Below are 19,464 nucleotides of genomic sequence, written 5' to 3'. Positions count from 1 at the left end.
CAAGACCAGGTGGAAACTTGAGAAAGGAGCAAGTTAATAAAATACTTAGGGGAATCATAAAACTAAGTTACGATGAAGGCTGGTGGTTAAGATATGGAACAATGACTAAGTCACTGTACTGAACATCTGCCCCAAGTCCATCCTGTGGCCCTAGGGCTCAAAGAGATAAAGTTCATGTTGTCTTGTTCATAAAAAGCATATTGCTGACCTGTACAGCTTCAGGTTGCCTCAGGGCCACATAGGGAAAGGAGACAGGGTTTAACCATTTAAATTCCAGTTGATTTCTCTAGTTAAAACTGGGTTCGCTGCTCGGTGTTTAGCATTTTAAAGGAGAAAAGGTGTATCTTTTTAAAATGTGCACTTTCCCCCTTTTATAATGCTCACAATAAAGCAGATAGCTCAGTTCTGAACAGCGAAAACAAATGGTGGTTGAAGAGTTAAAAATTCTATTTCTTTCTATGTGGCCCAGAGGCAAACTGAGGCAGTATGAGTCCGCAGATTGCTTTTTATGGACAGAATGAGATGTGTGATCTTTGTTTCATCTGTTTAAGCACAAAGTGAAGAGATTTCCTCTCAGTCTTGGCTGCACCCCACAATCTGCAGAATGGTAATAATAATGACCTATAATGTGTGTGAAGCATGGTATTCAAATGCTGCTGCTGCTGCTTCTTCTTCTTCTTCTTCTTCTTCTTCTTCTTCTTCTTCTTCTTCTTCTTCTTCTTCTCTTCCTCCTCTTCCTCTTCTTCCTCCTGCTTGGTGCCAGCAGCTAAAACTAGATAATTTATGCCTGTAAAGTAGGAGTACTTGCTTGCCTACAGAAAGCCATCATCACATGAAGCTGCCTTAAAATGTGTGAGACCGTTGGTCCATCAAGGTCAGTATTGTCTGTTCAGACTAGCAGCAGCACTCCAGGGTCTCAGGTAGAGGTCCTTCACATCTCCTACTATCCCATCCTTTTAACTGGAGCTGCCAAGGACTGAACCTGGGACCTTCTGCATGCAAAGCAAATGCTGTACCACTGAGCCATAGTCCTTTGTTGAGTTTGAAACTGATAATTTCAGCTTTTAAACAAAATGTCATTGAGTCTGGATGTAGAGAAAACAGGTCAGGGGTGTGCTGATCTGGCACCATTCTTTCATAAAAACTGACCAAATGCATTTGTATTTCTCAAGGCGTTCAGATTGGCCTATGTGATGTTATTTTATTTTTGATATCACAGTGTTATAAAGTGAGCCAGAATGAGAGATGAACTGTCTAAGGCCACCAAGTGAGTTTCTTTAGAAACAAGAATTCTAAATGACCCCCAGACTTCCCCCACTGCTAACCAAATTCAGTGTTTAGAAATCAACTGAATATTATTTTGAGGTCTCAGATTGTATACAAGGAAGAACACTGAGAGAGGTCAGGTTAAGATGCTAATCAAGGGTACCTCCATTTTTCAGTTACGGTTCTCTTCCTCATAGGGCTTTCGCTTCTTGTTTCACTGTGATACTGCATGATGGTATGATCATAGTGTAAGTGCAGAAAGCATGTTCAATTGGGTAAGAAGCAGGAATGAAACCTGCCTATCTGAAGAACTGAGTCATTCTTTTTCTTCCCCATTGTGTTCAAAATCCTTGCTGATCATGTACTGAGAAGCCCACTTCTAGGAGGAAAGAACATATGTACGAAGGGGCGTGGAAATGAATGCACTGGCCCCATCCCTGTAGGATCAGTGGTGCATGAGTATAAGTGTATTGTATTTGGGCTGTGCCCCCAGGATCGAGAATGTTGCTCTTTTGAGTATTCCACAGATGGAGCCTAAATGTAGTACATAAACACCTAGTTTCTTTAAATGGAACTCAGGGCCAGATGAATTGCATCCAAGGGTTCTAAAAGAGCTTGCGGATGTAATTTCTGAGCCTCTGGCTATTATTTTTGAGAATTCTTGGAGAACAGGAGAGATGCCGGAAGATTGGAGGCAGGCGAATGTTGTCCCCATCTTCAAGAAGGGGAAAAAAGACGATCTGGGTAATTACCGACCCGTCAGCTTGATGTCTATACCTGGAAAAGTTTTAGAACAAATCATCAAACAGTTGGTCCAGGAACATTTAGAAAGAATGGATGTGATTGCTAAGAGCCAGCATGGCTTTCTCAAGAACAAGTCATGTCAGACTAACCTGATCTCTTTTTTTGAGAAAGTGACCACCTTGTTGGATCAGGGGAATGCTCTAGACATCATTTATCTTGATTTCATTAAGGCTTTTGATAAGGTTCCACATAGTATCCTTGTAGACAAGTTGATAAAATGTGGTTTGGATCCTGTTACCGTTAGGTAGATCTGTAACTGGTTGACAGATCGCACCCAAAGAATCCTTTGGTTCCTCATCTTCTTGGAGAGGAATGACAAGTGGAGTGCCTCAAGGATCTGTCCTGGGACCTGTTTTGTTCAACATCTTTATCAATGATTTGGATGAAGGAATAGAGGGAATGCTTACTAAATTTGCAGATGATATGAAATTGGGAGGGATTGCAAACACAGAAGACAGAAACAGGATACAGGATGACCTTGACAGGCTGGAAAACTGGGCTAAAATCAATAAAATGAATTTTAACAGGGATAAATGTAAAATTCTGCATTTAGGTAGGGAAAATCCAATGCATGGTTAAAGGATGGGGGAGACTTGTCTTAGCAGCAGTATGTGCAAAAAGGATCTAGGGGTCTTAGTGGATCATATGCTGAACATGAGTCAACAGTGTGATGCAGTGGCTAAAAAGGCAAATGCAGTTTTGGGCTGTATCAACTAAAGTATAATGCCCAGATCATGTAATCTGATGATATCGCTTTACTCTGCTCTGGTAAGACCTCACCTAGAGTATTGTGTTCAGTTTTGGGCACCACATTTTAAGAAGGATATAGACAAGATAGAATGGGTCCAGAGGAGGGCGACGAAGATGGTGAGGTGTCTGGAGACCAAGTCCTATGAGGAAAAGTTGAAGAAGCTGGACATGTTTAGCCTGGAGAGGAGGCGGCTGAGAGGTGATATGATCACCATCTTCAAGTACTTTAAGGGCTGTCATATAGAGGATGGTGTGGAATTGTTTTCTGTGGCCCTGGAAGGTAGGACCAGAACCAATGGGTTGAAATTAAATCAAAAGAGTTTCCGGCTCAACATTAGGAAGAACTTCCTGACCATTAGAGCGGTTCCTCAGTGGAACAGGCTTCCTCAAGAGGTGGTGGGCTCTCCTTCCTTGGAGGTTTTTAAACAGAGGCTAGGTGGCCATCTGACAGCAATGAAGATCCTGTGAATTTAGGGAGAGTTTCCTGCATTGTGCAGGGGTTGGACTAGATGACCCTGGAGGTCCCTTCCAACTCTATGATTCTATGAAATGTGTATATTCTGTATCCTGCTCCCCCTCTAGGTGCTTCTTTTCACCTGAAACTGGTCATCTGAAGAGCACTCACAACATCTTGTGTCATGAGAAATGCACAAATTGTCTTCACTGAGTCAGCCTAACAGTCTCTAACTGGTGGAGGATCTCTGAAACAGAGATCTTTCCCAGCCCTTCATCCTGACATCCCAGAAATTGAGGCCAAACATGGTGTCGCAGGTGCAAAGTGGTAGTTTATTGTTCTCATGGAGAACATAATTGTATTGCTAACCAGTTTGGTGTAGTGGTTAAGTGCATGGACTCTTACCTGGGAGAACCGGGTTTGATTCCCCACTCCTCCACTTGCAGCTGCTAGAATGGCCTTGGGTCAGCCATAGCTCTCGTAGGAGTTGCCCTTGAAAGGGCAGCTTCTGGGAGAGCTCTCTCAACTCCACCTACTTCACAGGGTGTCTGTTGTGGAGGGGGGAAGGTAAAGGAGATTGTGACCACTCTGAGATTCAGAGTATAGGGCGAGATATAAATCCAATGTCATCTTCTTCTAATTAATGGCCCTGCCCTTTGCAACATGACATGCAGAAGTCTGGAAGGCAGAGCTTCTCCAGGCATTAGTCTAAAGTGATGGTGAAAGTTTCCCATGACAGAATTTCCATGTATTATGACAGTTTCTACATGTGGCTGTAAAAAGCACAGGACAAAGGTTGTTAAAACAAGCTGGTTGATCTCTGTTTGTGTTTAGAGCTTTTTATCTTTTTCTCTCCCTTTCTTTAAAAACAAAAACAAAAAGATCAAGAGGAGAACAAACTTAAAGTCCAGCCACTTAATAAGATTTTTTAAAAGTTATACATAAAGGAAAGACAAAAATAGAACAACAGTGATGGCGAATCTTCTCATAAGTTTCTATAAAGTTTCCAAATATCTGAAAATAAGTCCATATGCAATTGCCATCTATATGACATGCATTCAAATGCTGGCAGTTCTGAGGTCCTCAATCCAGTGATGGTGATGATGATGATGGTGGTGATGGTGGAGATATTGGATTTATACCACACCCTTCACTCTGAATCTCAGAGTGTCAGAGCGGCTTACCTTCCTCCTGCACAACAGACACCCTGTGAGGTAGGTGGGGCTGAGAGATCTCTCACAGAAGCTGCCTTTTCAAAAACAGCTTTGCAAGAGCTATGGCTGACCCAAGGCCATTCCAGCAGCTATGAGTGGAGGAGTGGGGAATCAAACTTGGTTCTCTCAGATAAGAGTCTGTGCACTTAACCACTGCACCAAACTGGCTCTTACAACTGTACCAGAAGTGGGCTTTTATCATTCCAGTGCTGTAATAGGAGTCTTTTAGCTGTAGCAATGGCATTGTTGTTGATCATCAGTTAGCCTCCAAGAGACAGTCCATAAGAATCCTCAAAAATCAATGAACATCCCAATACAAAATCAATATGAGTAGTAATAGCTTCTTCCTTGACACACCCAAAACATATGTTTAAGGGATGCATCCTGTGAATTCCAATGCCAGCAATTAGACACTTTACTCAGTCCTTTGCTGAAGAGTCTCTTTGGTATCCAGTATATCCTAACCATGTGTATTTGCTGAATAAGTCTCAACTGAAGATCCATGGAGGTACTAGGGATAGACTTTTAGGTCATATTGCATTGCTTTGGCAAAACAACTCCTTATTTACCTTCATAACAATTCCAGCAAATTCTCACTTCCATTGACCCTGCTGATTATTGAATAGACTGTAATAATAACTGAATGATAGACTCGCAGAGAGGATAATAACTGAATGATAGACTCGCAGTGAGGAATGAGGCAATGGCTCAGTGGGAGAGCAGCAGCTTTGCATACATAAGTTCTCGGGTACAGTCCTCAGCATCTCCAGTCAAAATGCTCAGGTGATGTGAAAGACCTCAGTCCCTGAGGAGCCACTGCGGACAATACAGACCTTGAGAGTTGAATTAGCTGCCTTACTATAAGGCAGCTTCATGTGTTGTTAAGTGTCCAAACAGTGCCAAAAGAGACTGTTTCCTTCTGTGCTGTAGCCAGACTATATGCGTGTGGTAGTTGATTGTTCTCATAGAGAACATAATTGCCCAAGAGTCAGCAAGGAAAGATTGATTTCTGAGGGAGGCAAAAATGTCTTCAAGTGATCTCAAGCCAGCACTTTTTATTATTATTTATTTTTATTATTTATTACTTTATTCAGTTTCAAGCCCGCTCTCCCTGCACAGCCATAAACAATTAAATTAGCAAGAGTAAACATAAAAACATTTATACAATAGTTAAAACCTACAGCATCAGATACTTGATTGATACTACCAATAGATGGCGATCTATAGCACAAATGTTGAGTCATAGGATCATAGAGTTAAAAGGGACCTCCAGGGTCATCAGCCCCCTGCACAATGCAGGAAATTCACAAATACCTCCCCCTAAATTCACAGGATCCGCAGGCCCAGCCCTATGGAATAACATATACAAGACAGTCAGCCTCAGTAGATGCAACAGGGCAGGCGAGGCCAGTGTTAGATGGTTCACTGCTGCCTCAGCCATAGTCCTGGTGGAACATCTCAATTTTACAGGCCCTGTGGAATTGTATTAAGTCCTGCAAGGCCCAGATCTTGCTTCCAGGCTGGCACCAGAGCTGGAAAAGCTCTGGCTGTGGTTGAGGCCAGCTGGACTTCTTTTGGGTCAAGGATCACCAGCAGGTGTTGATCTGATAAGAGTAGAGCCCTTTGAGGACGTATTGGGAGAGACAGTCCTGCAGATATGCTGGTCCCACTACTCTTGCAGAAAAGATCCTTTGATACAGGCTCATTGCAGATGCTGCAGTTCTGTTGCCACATAGTATTGGGAGCCAGCCTTGTCACAGTGCAACACAGAATTAAGCTTGGGTTGGTGCCCCTTTAGAGTTGTCAACAGGACAGACGTGATGCAATCCACTGTACCTTTTGCAAATCTGACGGAAGGTTTTACGGGTGTTTTTTTGCTGGAAGTTAAGCAAGCATTAAGCAATAGCCTCAGTAAGTAAGAAACAGAGGGGGCTTGAACTGCAGAATAAGGAGCTGTGTGCTACTGAATGTCCAATTTATTTTTATTTTATTTTATTCGATTTATATCCCACCCTACCCCACCGATATGTCCAAGAATATCTGCCAGTAGTGCAGAAGGTTGCATTCAGTAGAACTGTAAGATGCAAAGCAGCTAACAGTCACAGGAGGAAAATGAAAGTTAAGGATTGCTTCACCTTATCTCCACCCAGACATGTTGTCTTCCTACACAGTCGTGTTGTCAGCATTTCCTCCTAGATCAGGGGTGTCAAACATGTGGCCCAGGGGGCGAATCAGGCCCTCGGAGGGCTGCTGTCAGGCCCCCGAGCAACTGGCTGTCGTCTCCTTCCTTCTCCCTCTCTTTTACTTCCTTCAGGATAACTGCTTGCTTTCAGTGCTTGCTCAGTCACACAGGAGCTACAGAGCAAAACCTCTATTTTCTCCATTAGCTGAGGCTCCTCCCTTGGGGAGGGAGGCAGAGCTCAATCGCAAAGCAGAACTACTGAGCCAAGCCTCTCTTCCTTCTGTTGACTGAGGCTCAGGGATGGAATTCTCACAAGGAGCTCCTTTGCATATTAGGCCACACACCCTTGATGTAGCCAATCCTCCAAGAGCTTACAAAAAGCCTTGTAAACTCTTGGAGGATTGGCTACATCAGAGATGTGTGGCCTAATATGCAAAGGAGTTCCTGCTAGAATTTCACCCCTGCTGAGGCTCCTCCCTTTCCTGGGAAAGGAAGGAAAGAGTCAGATCTTCCTTTGTCCAGTTCCCATGGGAGAAATACAAAGAAAGCACCTTTAAGACCAATGAGTGCTACTGTTTTCAGCGTGTTTTAAAGTTGTTATTTTTTTTAAAAAAAGAAATCTTTAATTGTGTTTGTCTGTGTCCTTTATAAAGTTTATATCTCTGCTACCTAATCTTAAATAAGTACACACATGGCCCGGCCCAATGTGGCCCAGCCCAACAAGGTCTCATTTATGTCAGATCCGGCCCTCATAACAAATGAGATCTATACCCCTGTCCTAGATGTTCTTCTCAAAGCCAACATGGCAGAGATGGAGCTGCTCATCTTTATACCCAGAGCCACATTGCCTATAATGTGTCAGTGCCTCAATAATGGAGCATCTGCTTGGCATGCAGAAGGCCCTTGGTTCAATCCCTGGAAATTCTAGTTAAAGGGTCAGGTAAGAGGTAATATGAAACACCTCCGCCTGGAGGTGGAGAATCTCTGCCAGAGAGAGAGTAGGAAATACTGAACTGGAAAGACCAATGGTCTGAGGCAGGGGTGGCCAAACTTGCTTAGGATAAGAGCCACATAGATAACCGGCAGATGTTTCAGAGCCACAAGATCAGAAGAAGGGGAGGAAGGTAGGTAGGTAGATGGTAGGAGGGAGGGAGAGGTGGAAAGAGAAAGCAACTTTAACTTTGAATGCATTCTCCAAGCTGCTGGTTGGCTTGGCGAAGTGATTTAAAGAGAGAAATGCCTTCTCCAAGCCAGCCAACTGGGAAGTGGGGGTTTCAAGAGCCATACAGTCAGGCCCTTAGCTAACCAGGGGCCCACAGGGCCTGACCCCCTGACAGTTTTGTTGGGCCCCTCTCCCTTCTGCATGATTTTAATCGCATGGGAGGAGCACCCAGGAGCAGGCGCTGCCCCTCCCATGCCATTCAAAGGGTCCACAAATCAGCTGATTGGTGGAGTCCAAATCATGTAGGAGCAGTCACCAGCCTCCTGCATGATTTAAAGGGCCCCCTCCCCCCGTGGTCCCTAGCTACAGGGCTGCACACAGTATGTGTGAAAGAACCCCATGTGACTCCTGAATCACAGTTTGGCGACCCCAAGTCTGAAGCAATATAAGGCAACTTCATGGGAATTTAAATTATTTCCCTTTTCTCTCCCACACATACCATCTTTAAGGATTATCTTCACCCTCACATTCCCTTTTACATCCAAGCCAGGCTCTGCTGCATTTTGTTTCCTAACATCCTAGAATTTATTTCTCTTTTCTGCTATCTATTTGTCCACACTGTGAAAATATCTCACCTAAATTATGGAAACTGCTCCTAGCTGGCCTTCTTTCCTGTCATTGTTCTCATTTTCTGTTAATTCACTCAGCCTCTACTAAACTTGTATTTGTCTTCAGTTACTAGGTGAGACTTCCTGACAAATATTATCCAAGTAGCACAGAATCAAGTATGTTGAGGCTAATGAGAGTCAATGCAAGGGATAAACCAGAAGAATGTTCTTAAATAAGGAAATGGGTTTGTTCAAAAAAAATAAATGCAGGCATATAAAAGAAACATTCAATGCATTTAGGCTACTATCTTGTCTTATTTGCACACAAAAGCTTATATCCAGAAGTAAACTTTGTTGGTCCTTTAAAGGTGTCACTGGACTCAAATCCTATCCTAAGTTTGATTTTATAGGGTTGCAAATCTCCATTTGGGGGCAGGGGATCCCCTGGTTTGGAGGCACTCCCCCCACTTCAGGGTTATCAGAAAGCAGATAGGAATGTCTGCTGGGCACTCCATTTTATCCTATGGAGACTGGTCCTCATAGGGTATAATGGAGAATCGATCCATGGGTATCTGGGGCTCCGTGGGGCCTGATTTTTGACGCAGAGGCACCACATTTATAGCATAGCATCTAGTTCCTCTCCTTAAAAAACCCCCAGGTTTCAAAAAGATTGGACCAGGGGGTCCAAGTCTATGAACTTCAAAAGAAGGTGCACCCATCCCCCATAATTTCCAGTGAAGGGAAGGCATTTAAAAGGTGTGGTCCCTTTAAATGTGGTAGCCAGAGCTCCCTTTGGATTCCAGTTACAACCTTGCTCCTGCTCCACCCTGAGAGTCTCCTGGATCCATCCCCAAAGTCACCAGATATTTCCTGAGTCAGACCTGGCAACCCTGTTTGGTGATGAGAAATATGAACATCCTGTGTTGAAGCTTGTGGAAGGTCATTGGTGAGAATGTTTCTCACCTTCTTCCAGCAGCCTGAAAATCCTCTAAGAGGATCAGGGGATCCCAATAAACAAAATGCACCACATTTTTAGAGTAGGGGCTGTAGCTGTTGTGATAGAATTTATAATTTCAAGATATTCCCTTATATTAGTCTGGTGTGTTGATTTGAAGACTTTCCCATAGGGCATGTGTGCAAGTAGCCAGTTCAGCTGGTTGAGAGTGCTTGCATGAAAGTGCTGGGGTTGCTCCTTAGATTAAAACTGTTTGAACTTCTCCTTGTTCTGTCCTCTATACTGGAACCCAGAAACATTACATAGTGTCAGAAGTAGAGATTGAGGCAGGTGGTGGCTTCGACTCCAACTTATTTTGAGAATTAGGAGTTGTGCAAGCCCCACCTGGAGCAAATGAGGTGGCCTCTGTAAGTAGTGCTTGTTCAGCATGGATATGTTGCAACCACCATCAGGCTTGCAGCTCTCTGGGGACATTGCCGACAATTGGAAGGTGCAGGACTTTGACAAAATACTTTCTTCCAGTCTTGATCCACTTCCCAAACCTCAGAAAATATGTTTGGGGACAAACAAGATGGGAAGACAGGGAAAGATCCACTCCACCAATCACTTCCACAAGCTTTTCTGCTGGATCCAACCCTTAAGAGTTGTTTAGCCAGATTCAAGTCCAGTCGCACTCTAGATTTACAGGTTATAAGCTTTTGAGAGTCAAAAGTGCCCTTTGTTAGATACTTCGCTTGAGTTGTTCATTTGACTCTTATCTGTCTTCATCAAAATCAAGTCCCTCTAGCATTGTCTGTTGCTGTGACAAAGCCTCTTCCCAGTGAGAACACCACTCTTAAATGCAAAAAGGACCATTTGATCATGCAGTCTGTATCAATCCCATGAGAAATTTTAATAAATAGGCCGTTGGGCGCAGAGAAGGATGGGAGAGAAAGAACCAAGCTGGAATCATTCACATGATTGGTCCAGTGTCTGGGAATATTTACATACCTTTTGAAAGGGAAAGGAACAGGTAAGTCAAGAGACACGAATTGGTATTTTAAGCAATATCAGTATTTGAACTAGTTCTTCTCGTTTCCTGCATCTTGTTTCTCATTTATTCCTTTTATATCTCATTCCCCTCATCCAGAGGTGATTGTCGAATCAGCTTTGCACAAGTGTGTCTTGAAGCCTTTAAAAGAGGCCGTCTATACCTACTTAAGGGAAATTCACAACAAAGATGGATCCTTTCAGTTCCTGAAGGAGAACCAGCAGATCATACAGAACACGACGACTACTGACCTGGGAATCACCACTAGTGTGCCTGAAACCACGTTGCTGGAGAAAATCCAGCAAAAATTCACCAACATGCACAAGGCTTACTCACCAGAGAAAAAGATTTCCATCCTCTTGAAGTCCTGCAAGCTCATCTATGATTCCATGGCCCAGGGAAATCCAGGTACTGTGGGACAATCCAGCACCTGTAGTTGAGTTTTTAAAAGCCTTTTGGATTTCTGAGTATCTGACTGGCTATTGCTGTAGTGATTCACTGAGAATTACCCAAAGTATGCATCACATCAAGTCAGTTTCAGCCAACATGATACTGCTTTTAGACCTTCTGATGGTTATTCATGGAGGCAGAAGTAGAAAAGGAGAGATTCCAGTGATTGCAGGCACACATTGAATCAGTTGTACACATAGAAAAATACAAGTCTTTCTTGGTACAATATTTTAGAACTCCTGTTTTGCAAAAAACATAAAGACCAACAATAAAAATTTCTTCAAATATATTAGAAGCAGGAAACCAGCCGGTGAGGCAGTGGGGCCCTTGGATGACCAAGGGGTAAAAGGATTACTGAAGGAGGATAGGGAAATAGCTGAGAAGCTGAATCCTTTTTTTGCCTCCTTCACTGTGGAAGATGAGAAGTGTTTGCCCGCTCCAGAATCGCTTATTTTGGAAGGGGTGTTGAAAGACCTGAGTCAGATTGAGGTGAAAAGAGAGGAGGTCATACAACTGATAGATGAATTAAAATCCAATAAGTCCCCAGGTCCGGATGGCATACATCCAAGAGTTCTGAAAGAACTCAAACTTGTGGATCTCCTGACAAAAATATGTAATCTTTCATTGATATCTGCCTCCGTTCCTGAGGACTGGAAGGTAGCAGATGTCACCCCCATCTTTAAAAAGGGTTCCAGAGGAGATCCAGGAAATTACAGGCCAGTCAGTCCGACTTCAATACTGGGAAAGTTGGTAGAAACCATTATCAAGGACAGAATGAGTAGGCACATTGATGAACACAAGTTATTGAGGAAGACTCAGCATGGGTTCTGTAAGGGAAGATCTTGCCTCACTAACCTGTTACGTTTCTTTGAGGGGGTGAACAAACATGTGGATAAAGGAGTCCCAATAAGTGTTGTTTACCTTGACTTCCAGAAAGCTTTTGATAAAAGTTCCTCATCAAAGGCTCCTTAGTAAGCTTGAGAGTCATAGAGTAAAAGGACAGGTCCTCTTGTGGATCAAAAACTGGCTAATTAATAGGAAGCAGAGAGTGAGTATAAATGGGCAGTCTTCGCAGTGGAGGACGGTAAGCAGTGGGGTACCGCAGGGTTCAGTACTGGGTCCCATGCTCTTTAACTTGTTCATAAATGATTTGGAGTTGGGAGTAAGCAGTGAAGTGGCCAAGTTTGCAGATGACACTAAATTGTTCAGGGTGGTGAGAACCAGAGAGGATTGTGAGGCACTCCAAAGGGATCTGTTGAGGCTGGGTGAGTGGGCGTCAACGTGGCAGATGAGGTTCAGTGTGGCCAAGTGCAAAGTAATGCACATTGGGGCCAAGAATCCCAGCTACAAATACAAGTTGATGGGGTGTGAACTGGCAGAGACTGACCAAGAGAGAGATCTTGGGGTCGTGGTAGATAACTCACTGAAAATGTCAAGACAGTGTGCGATTGCAATAAAAAAGGCCAACGCCATGCTGGGAATAATTAGGAAGGGAATTGAAAACAAATCAGCCAGTATCATAATGCCCCTGTATAAATCGATGGTGTGGTTTCATTTGGTATACTGTGTGCAATTCTGGTCACCGCACCTCAAAAATGATATTATAGCATTGGAAAAAGTGGAGAAAAGGGCAACTAGAATGATGAAAGGTTTGGAACACTTTCCCTATGAAGAAAGGTTAAAACGCTTGGGGCTCTTTAGCTTGGAGAAACGTCGACTGCGGGGTGACATGATAGAGGTTTACAAGATTATGCATGGGATGGAGAAAGCAGAGAAAGAAGTCCTTTTCTTCCTTTCTCACAATACAAGAACTCGTGGGCATTCAATAAAATTGCTGAGCAGTCAGGTTAAAATGGATAGAAGGAAGTACTTCTTCACCCAAAGGGTGATTAACATGTAGAATTCACTGCCATAGGAGGTGGTGGCGGCTACAAGCATAGCCACCTTCAAGAGGGGGTTAGATAAAAATATGGAGCAGAGGTCCATCAGTGGCTATTAGCCACAGTGTGTGTGTGTATATATATATATATATATATATTGGCCACTGTGTGACTGAGCGTTGGACTGGATGGGCTATTGGCCTGATCCAACATGGCTTCTCTTATGTTCTTGCTCTAAAAAGATTTACAAACATTGGCTTACTTCTTGCAATATCTTTATTCTTTTGCACCCTCTGTTCTGGAGCCTTAGGTTGCACCTACAATAGGAACAAGGGTAATACTAGCTCTTTTGGGACCAACCAGAAGAAGAGTTCTGAACTACTGTTCCTGAGGAAGACATTTTGTCCAAATGTGTTGTGGTCTCTGTTGAGTTTCATAAAAGCAGATCCTGCATCTGTTGGAGTATCCCTTATCTGTACTTATTTATTGAGACATTTGTACTCTGCTTTTGTCCCCAGCAGGAACCCAAAGCGGCTTACAACATTAACCTCAACAACAATCCTGTTAAGTAGGTTAGAATGAGAGGGAATAACAAGCACAGGTTACTCAGCAAGCTTTCAAGGCAGAGAGGGAATATGAATCTGGGTCTCCCAGATATCCTGATGGCTCAGGCTCATCAGATCTCAGATGCTAAGCAGGATCTGCATTAGTCTAGGTTTCCACATAGAGGCAGACAGTGGCAAATCACTTCTGTTCATAAAATCATAGAGTTGGAAGGGACCTCCAGGGTCCTCTAGTCCAGGGGTCCCCAACCCCTGGGCATGGATCGGTATCAGTCCGTGGCCTGTTAGCAACTGGGCTGTGAGTTGTATAATTATTTCATTGTATATTACAATGTAATAGAAATAAAGTGAACAATTGTATCATCCTGAAACCATCCCCCCCACCCAGTCCATGGAAAAATTGTCTTCCACCAAACCGGTCCCTCATGACAAAAAGTCCAACCCCACTAGTCCAACCCCCTGCATGTTGCAGGAAATTCACAAACACCTCCCCCTAAATTCACAGGATCAGCATTGCTGTCAGATGGCCATCTAGCTTCTGTTTAAAAACCTCCAAGGAAGGAGAGCCCACCACCTCCTGAGGAAGACTGTTCCACTGAGGAACCGCTCTTACTGTCAGGAAGTTCTTCCTAATGTTGAGCTGGAAACTTGTCTGATTTAATTTCAATCCATTGGTTCTGGTCCTACTTTCTGGGGCAACAGAAAGCAATTCCACACCATCTCCATATGACAGCCCTTCAAGTACTTGAAGATGGTGATCATATCACCTCTCAGCTGCTGCCTCTCCAGGTAAACATGCCCAGCTTCTTTACCTTTCCTCATAGGACCTGGTCTCCAGACCCCTCACTGACTTTGTCACCCTCCTTTGAACCTGTTCCAGCTTGTCTATAGTCTATATAAGTGGTGCCCAAAACTGAACACAAAACTCCAGGTGAGGGCTCTTGCTTTGAAAGCCTGCAGGTTCTCCATAAGCTGGCTATGACTTCCATCACCTCCCAGATCCTAGTCTGACACTATAAGCACTAATACACTCTGGCTGATTTGAATTATTCTTGGAATGTTATTCAAAATAAACTCTAGAGAGAAGAGAAGAGGACTCCCAGATGGTGCTACATGTCAGGGATATAGGAGTGGCCACCTTCTTACTGCACAGACATTTAAAATGCTGGTTTATTGCACTTCAAAAGTATATCAGTCCAAGCTTTCTATACTCCAGAAATCACAAGTGTCAGTCAATTAAGTGGGAATTTTAGAATGCCCTTGTGCAATTATAGGCAGAGGCCTTGGGATCAAAGAGATATCCTTGATTTTTTAAACAATGAAACCAGACGACAAAGGCAGTGTTACTGAATTTGGTCTCTGGAGCTCATTTGATTAGACAGATTTTCTTGTTTATTAGGTTAAGATATTTGTTGAGCTAAGGGAATAAGTAGACCAGGTTCCGAAACAGGTATACCTTAAAGGGAGAACAAGTACTGAATCACTTATTAAGATAGACTGATTCTCTCTAAAATGCCTCGGTTTCATGTCTGAAGACTACATCTAGCAAGCAGTGCTTCTGACTCTTTCTGGCTGCTGCTAGATCTAAAAACAGCAAAATACTGAATTTCTCTAAAGCAAATAGTATCATGGTTAGAGTGGCAGAAAAGTGCTTGAAAGATCCAGGATTCAAATTCCCATCCATCCATTAAACTTAAGGGGGTGGTCTTGGGACAGTCACTCTCTTGAAGCCTAACCTGCTCATGGGGTTGTTGTGAGGATAAAATAAAGGAGTGGAAAATAGCACTCTTCCTTGATAGTGCTATGTGCTAATGCTTTGTGAGAGACTAGTAATGAATTTTAAGATCCTTGCTGCTTCATTGGCAAGCGATGATTTGCCCTGTTGTGCCTCAGACCCAGAGGAGTGGCATCTCCCTGCGTGTGTAAGGGCAGAACCTTCATTTCTTTATGGACGTCTGGGCAGGACTCCAATACCTTTAAATTCTGCATTCAATTATTAAATACCAATTTCATTCAAGTGCTGTAGTCCAACCGGTAGCCGATGCTGCAGATAGTTTACCTAGAATGTAATCGCGTTGGGGTTTGTAACGGAGGAGAGGGCTTATTTTAAGCCTCTTATCGATATTTATGAAACAAATGTTTCATGTCATTGAAAAACAGAAAGGAGGCAAACTGGATTTGGAATAAGGCAATTCCACCTTCAACAAGTGAAACCATTTTCATTGTCATTGAAGCAGCTGCTTGAAGGGCTTACAGCTGGTAATGAGGTGTTTTGGGAGAACTGGGGGATAAATACAGAGGTTCCAACAAAGAAGGCATCAAATTATTTTTTCTCTCTCTCTAAATAATATGCAAGAACTTAAAATACTCATTATTCATGATAAACATTCAGTAGGGTTTTTTAATTGATTATATTTTAAAAATATGTACCAGAAATGAACCCATTAATTAATTTTCTGGTACTGTAGGTTTGCACAGGTGAAAAATAGATCCAGATGGGCAGCTAGGTTGGTCTGAAGCAGTAGAACAAAGACCAATTCCGCATTTAGTTCTTGCCTCCCTTCTGTGCAGACCTCCTCACAGCAGCTCTTTTTCCTGGGTTCTGCATTGGCATCTCTGGAGCGGGGCTGTGTGTTTCCTGCTTGCCCCCTGCACTGCACAAACTCAAGAGCCAAGAACAAGACTGGGACAAAGGCTAATATGGAATTGGTCAAAATTCAAATTCAGTGGCACCTTTAAGATCAACTGAGTTTTATTTAAGGTATAAGCTTTTGTGTGCATGCACTGTATCTGAGGAAGTGTGCTTACATATGAAAGCATATACCTTGAATAAAACCTGGTTAGTCTGTTTCCTACCTTGGGGGCCCTGACTTGGCAGAAAAGGCACCATGGAAATGCTTGAAATCAATAAAAGAAAGGGATGCCTTGCCAAGATTATAAGCCGTTTAGGGGCCCCATTCTTGGAGTCTAAGGCCCAGATTGTGGCCTGTTAATAAACGGGAGCAGTGTTTCATTTCCATCCTGCATTTGAACACATGAAGCTGCGTTTTGTTGAATCAGACCAGCAGCAGCTCTCCAGGATCTCAGTCAGAGTTTATTCACATCACTTCCCACTTGATCCTTTCCACTAGAGATGCTGGGGATTGAACCTGAGACCTTCTGCATTCCAAGCAGATGCTCTGTCTCTGATCAATGGCCCCTCTCCTCCTGACTGTATTTAGTTATGCATTCAGACAATGTTAAAAAGGTCAAGCTAACCTAAAAATAAATATTATCAATATATATATATATATATATTTTTCCTATGGGGTACACAATGACAAAGATTAAAAAAATTAAAAACAGTCTGAAGATCAGACTATCTAGAACATCAAGATGAGCTTGGCATAAACTATAATCATTTACATACATGGCCACTTTATTTCAACTCTCAGTTGATGACACACACACATCCAGAGACCTAGGAAATTTTGTACCAGAAAGCAACACCTGGCTTTAATTTATGTATATTTACTTCTGGATATGTGTTTCTTTACAATAGTAGTATTGACCACTGAGGAAGGCCCTTGTGGCTGAAATGCCTATGGTCCCATAATTGGTCATTTGATATTTTCAATCAACTGTGTATGTGAAATCATCAGCTCAGATTCTCCTCTACATTGGTGTTTCTGTCCCAATGCAGTGGAAGAATGGGAGGCAAGTGAGGGTAGGAACAGCAGAGATAACACTGGAATGAGGTATGCAGACACCATCTCTGCCCATCCCCACTCCCCTCGCTGCTGCTTCTGGGGCAGGGAACACCCCCTCTCCCCCATGGGGAATCAGCCTAAGTCATCATTTCTTTTCCGTTTCTCTATCTTAACAGTTGTGCCCTTTTCATAGATGAAACTTTACATATACTATACTTATACTTTGGCATGTCCCTGTCAAAAACGTGAAGTTTTGGGAGGTCTCCAAAGGCAGCCCTCATGTCAAACTTTTTTGGGGGAGGGGGAATCTTTGTGTAATTAAATGGGTAGATGACTGCAGGTGTTGATATTAATTTCCCAGTGTGAATCTCATTCATTCCATATAGGATTGCCGTCTCTGGCCTAGCAACCAGTGGGAAACCACAGGGGAGAGTCATGGAGAGACGCTGGCAATGGTGTGATGTCACTTCCAGAGGGAAAAAATGGAAGTGACATCATGCCTCTCTAGAAATCGCCAGAAACTTATTTTTCAGGTGATTTGTAGAGGGACATGACATCTTCTCTGGGTTTTCCCAGAAGTGATGGCCAGGAACTTGGAAGCCTTAGCTCCATACTGGCATTAAATTGGTGACTATATGTAGCATAGGGAGTTCTTTTCCTTCTGCTTCAGATCCACTTTAGGACATGTGCAGTACAGTTCTAAGCAGAGTTATACTTTCTAAGACCATTGAAGCAATTAGGAAACTCTAACTGTTCTCTTCTCCTTGAGAATAATGTTTCCAGATAAAATCGAGGAAGTGAAAAGGACTGGTGCTGTCTTTCTGTTCTCTTCTAAGGTTCATCAAAGAGCATCTTTTTGTTCTGCTAAGCATAAATTTGAGGCACGGTTTATGGTGATTTGCTCTTAGTGTGGTTTATGCATAAATCTTGTACTCAGTATAGTGATAAGATTTATAATTTAGAGATAACATAAAGACCATGTTGGGCTGGGCCACGTGTGTACCTACTTTAGATTAGGTAGAAGAGATATAAACTTTTTAAAGAACACAGACAAACACGACTAAAGATTTTTTTTTTAAAAGCACATAAAATAAAACATGCTTAAAATATTAGCACTTGTTGGTTTTAAAGGTTCTTTCTTTGTATTTCTCCCATGGGATCCAGGGAACTGGGCAAAGGAAGCTCTGGCTCTTTCTCTCCCTCCCCAGGGGACCAGGAGGGGGAGGAACCTCTACCAATTGAGACAGTTGAGGTTTTGCTCTTTGGCTCCAGTGCAATTGAGTAAGCTTTGCAAAGCAAGTTGAGATGCAGAAGGAAGCAAATGACAGCCAGTTGCTCAGGGACCTGTTAAAAGCCCTCCAGGGGCCTGATTTGGCCCTCGGGCCACATGTTTGACACCCCTGGGCTAGAGAGTTATATTTAAAACAATGAAAACTGGTAACTAGTACATTGTTGCAATATACAGCATTATAATGGATTATTCAGCATTATAATGGATTTTACAGCATTATAATGCTATAGTAATAGCTATTACTATTTTTTTGATGGCTCAAAACAGTCTTCTGATGAAATATGGCAGAGGGCTGAGGCAAGGAGAGTGAGAGGGAAACTTCTGTGTGGATTCTCTGCTGCCACTGCAAATGCATTTACATTCACAGCACCAGTAAGAACAATACCAATGAGAGGTTTGCAAAACAGGGTAATGAGGACAGAGAAAGGGCCGTTGATGCGCAATTGCAGTATGATGTCAGGTGAATGACCCCCCCCCCCCCCCCGCTTCCCCAAAAGTCATTCAACTGTGATAACATCAAAGAGAAAAGCCTTGGTGTGGAAACAGTCTAGGAAGGATCTGACAAAAGTATATTGGAACAAGACATTACAATGGTGATTGTTGGAAGTCCACTGTGCATCCATCCCCTTCTAACAACCTGGTTCCGCTTAAAACCATAAAACAAACATTACACAATAAACATTTCAATAGACAGTATTAAAAAAATCCAGTTGCACCTTATAAAAGTTCAATAAATAAGGATTATATAAGTACAGGCAGAAAAGTTCAGGAGTGTCTGAAATAAATAACATACGTTTTCTTTTTTGTTTTTAAAAAGTCTGAGCTACATGATTACAAACATGGCTGCGTTGTAAATAATGGTCAGAGATTTCATCCAAAATAGGTATTCAGTATATGTATACAGAGAGAGAGAGAGAGATCTGTATTGGAATCATTAAATGAAATATCTGTTTTCTTTAATTCCACCATATGGACATAACATCTTGTAATTCTGTCTCTTTTTCCAGGAAATGCGGGATATTTTTTTTTTCTCATGGTACCTACATAAAATATCCTTAATTACCATTGTCTGAGAATGCACAGCTGCAAACATTCTTCTTCATTTACAAATAATTGGTTCTGTAAGATTGTTTTCCAAAAGGTGTTTTTGTATGCAATTGCAAATC

General features: G+C 42.6%; 1 protein-coding gene across 1 annotated transcript in view; it reads left to right on the top strand.

Annotated features, from left to right (window-relative positions):
* Window positions 1-19,464, top strand: part of RIN3 (Ras and Rab interactor 3) — a 120,813-nt gene that overhangs the window by 87,374 nt on the left and 13,975 nt on the right. Inside the window, exon 7 of the mRNA XM_060262391.1 lies at window positions 10,525-10,833. Within this exon, the coding sequence (XP_060118374.1) occupies window positions 10,525-10,833 (309 nt within the window). The remainder of the gene's footprint in view (window positions 1-10,524; window positions 10,834-19,464) is intronic.

The sequence above is a fragment of the Heteronotia binoei genome, chromosome 21, assembly GCF_032191835.1.
Source record: "Heteronotia binoei isolate CCM8104 ecotype False Entrance Well chromosome 21, APGP_CSIRO_Hbin_v1, whole genome shotgun sequence".
Classification (NCBI taxonomy): Eukaryota; Metazoa; Chordata; class Lepidosauria; order Squamata; family Gekkonidae; genus Heteronotia; species Heteronotia binoei.
The sequence above is the reverse complement of the archived record's forward strand: the minus strand, read 5'-3'. Positions and strand labels throughout refer to the sequence as shown.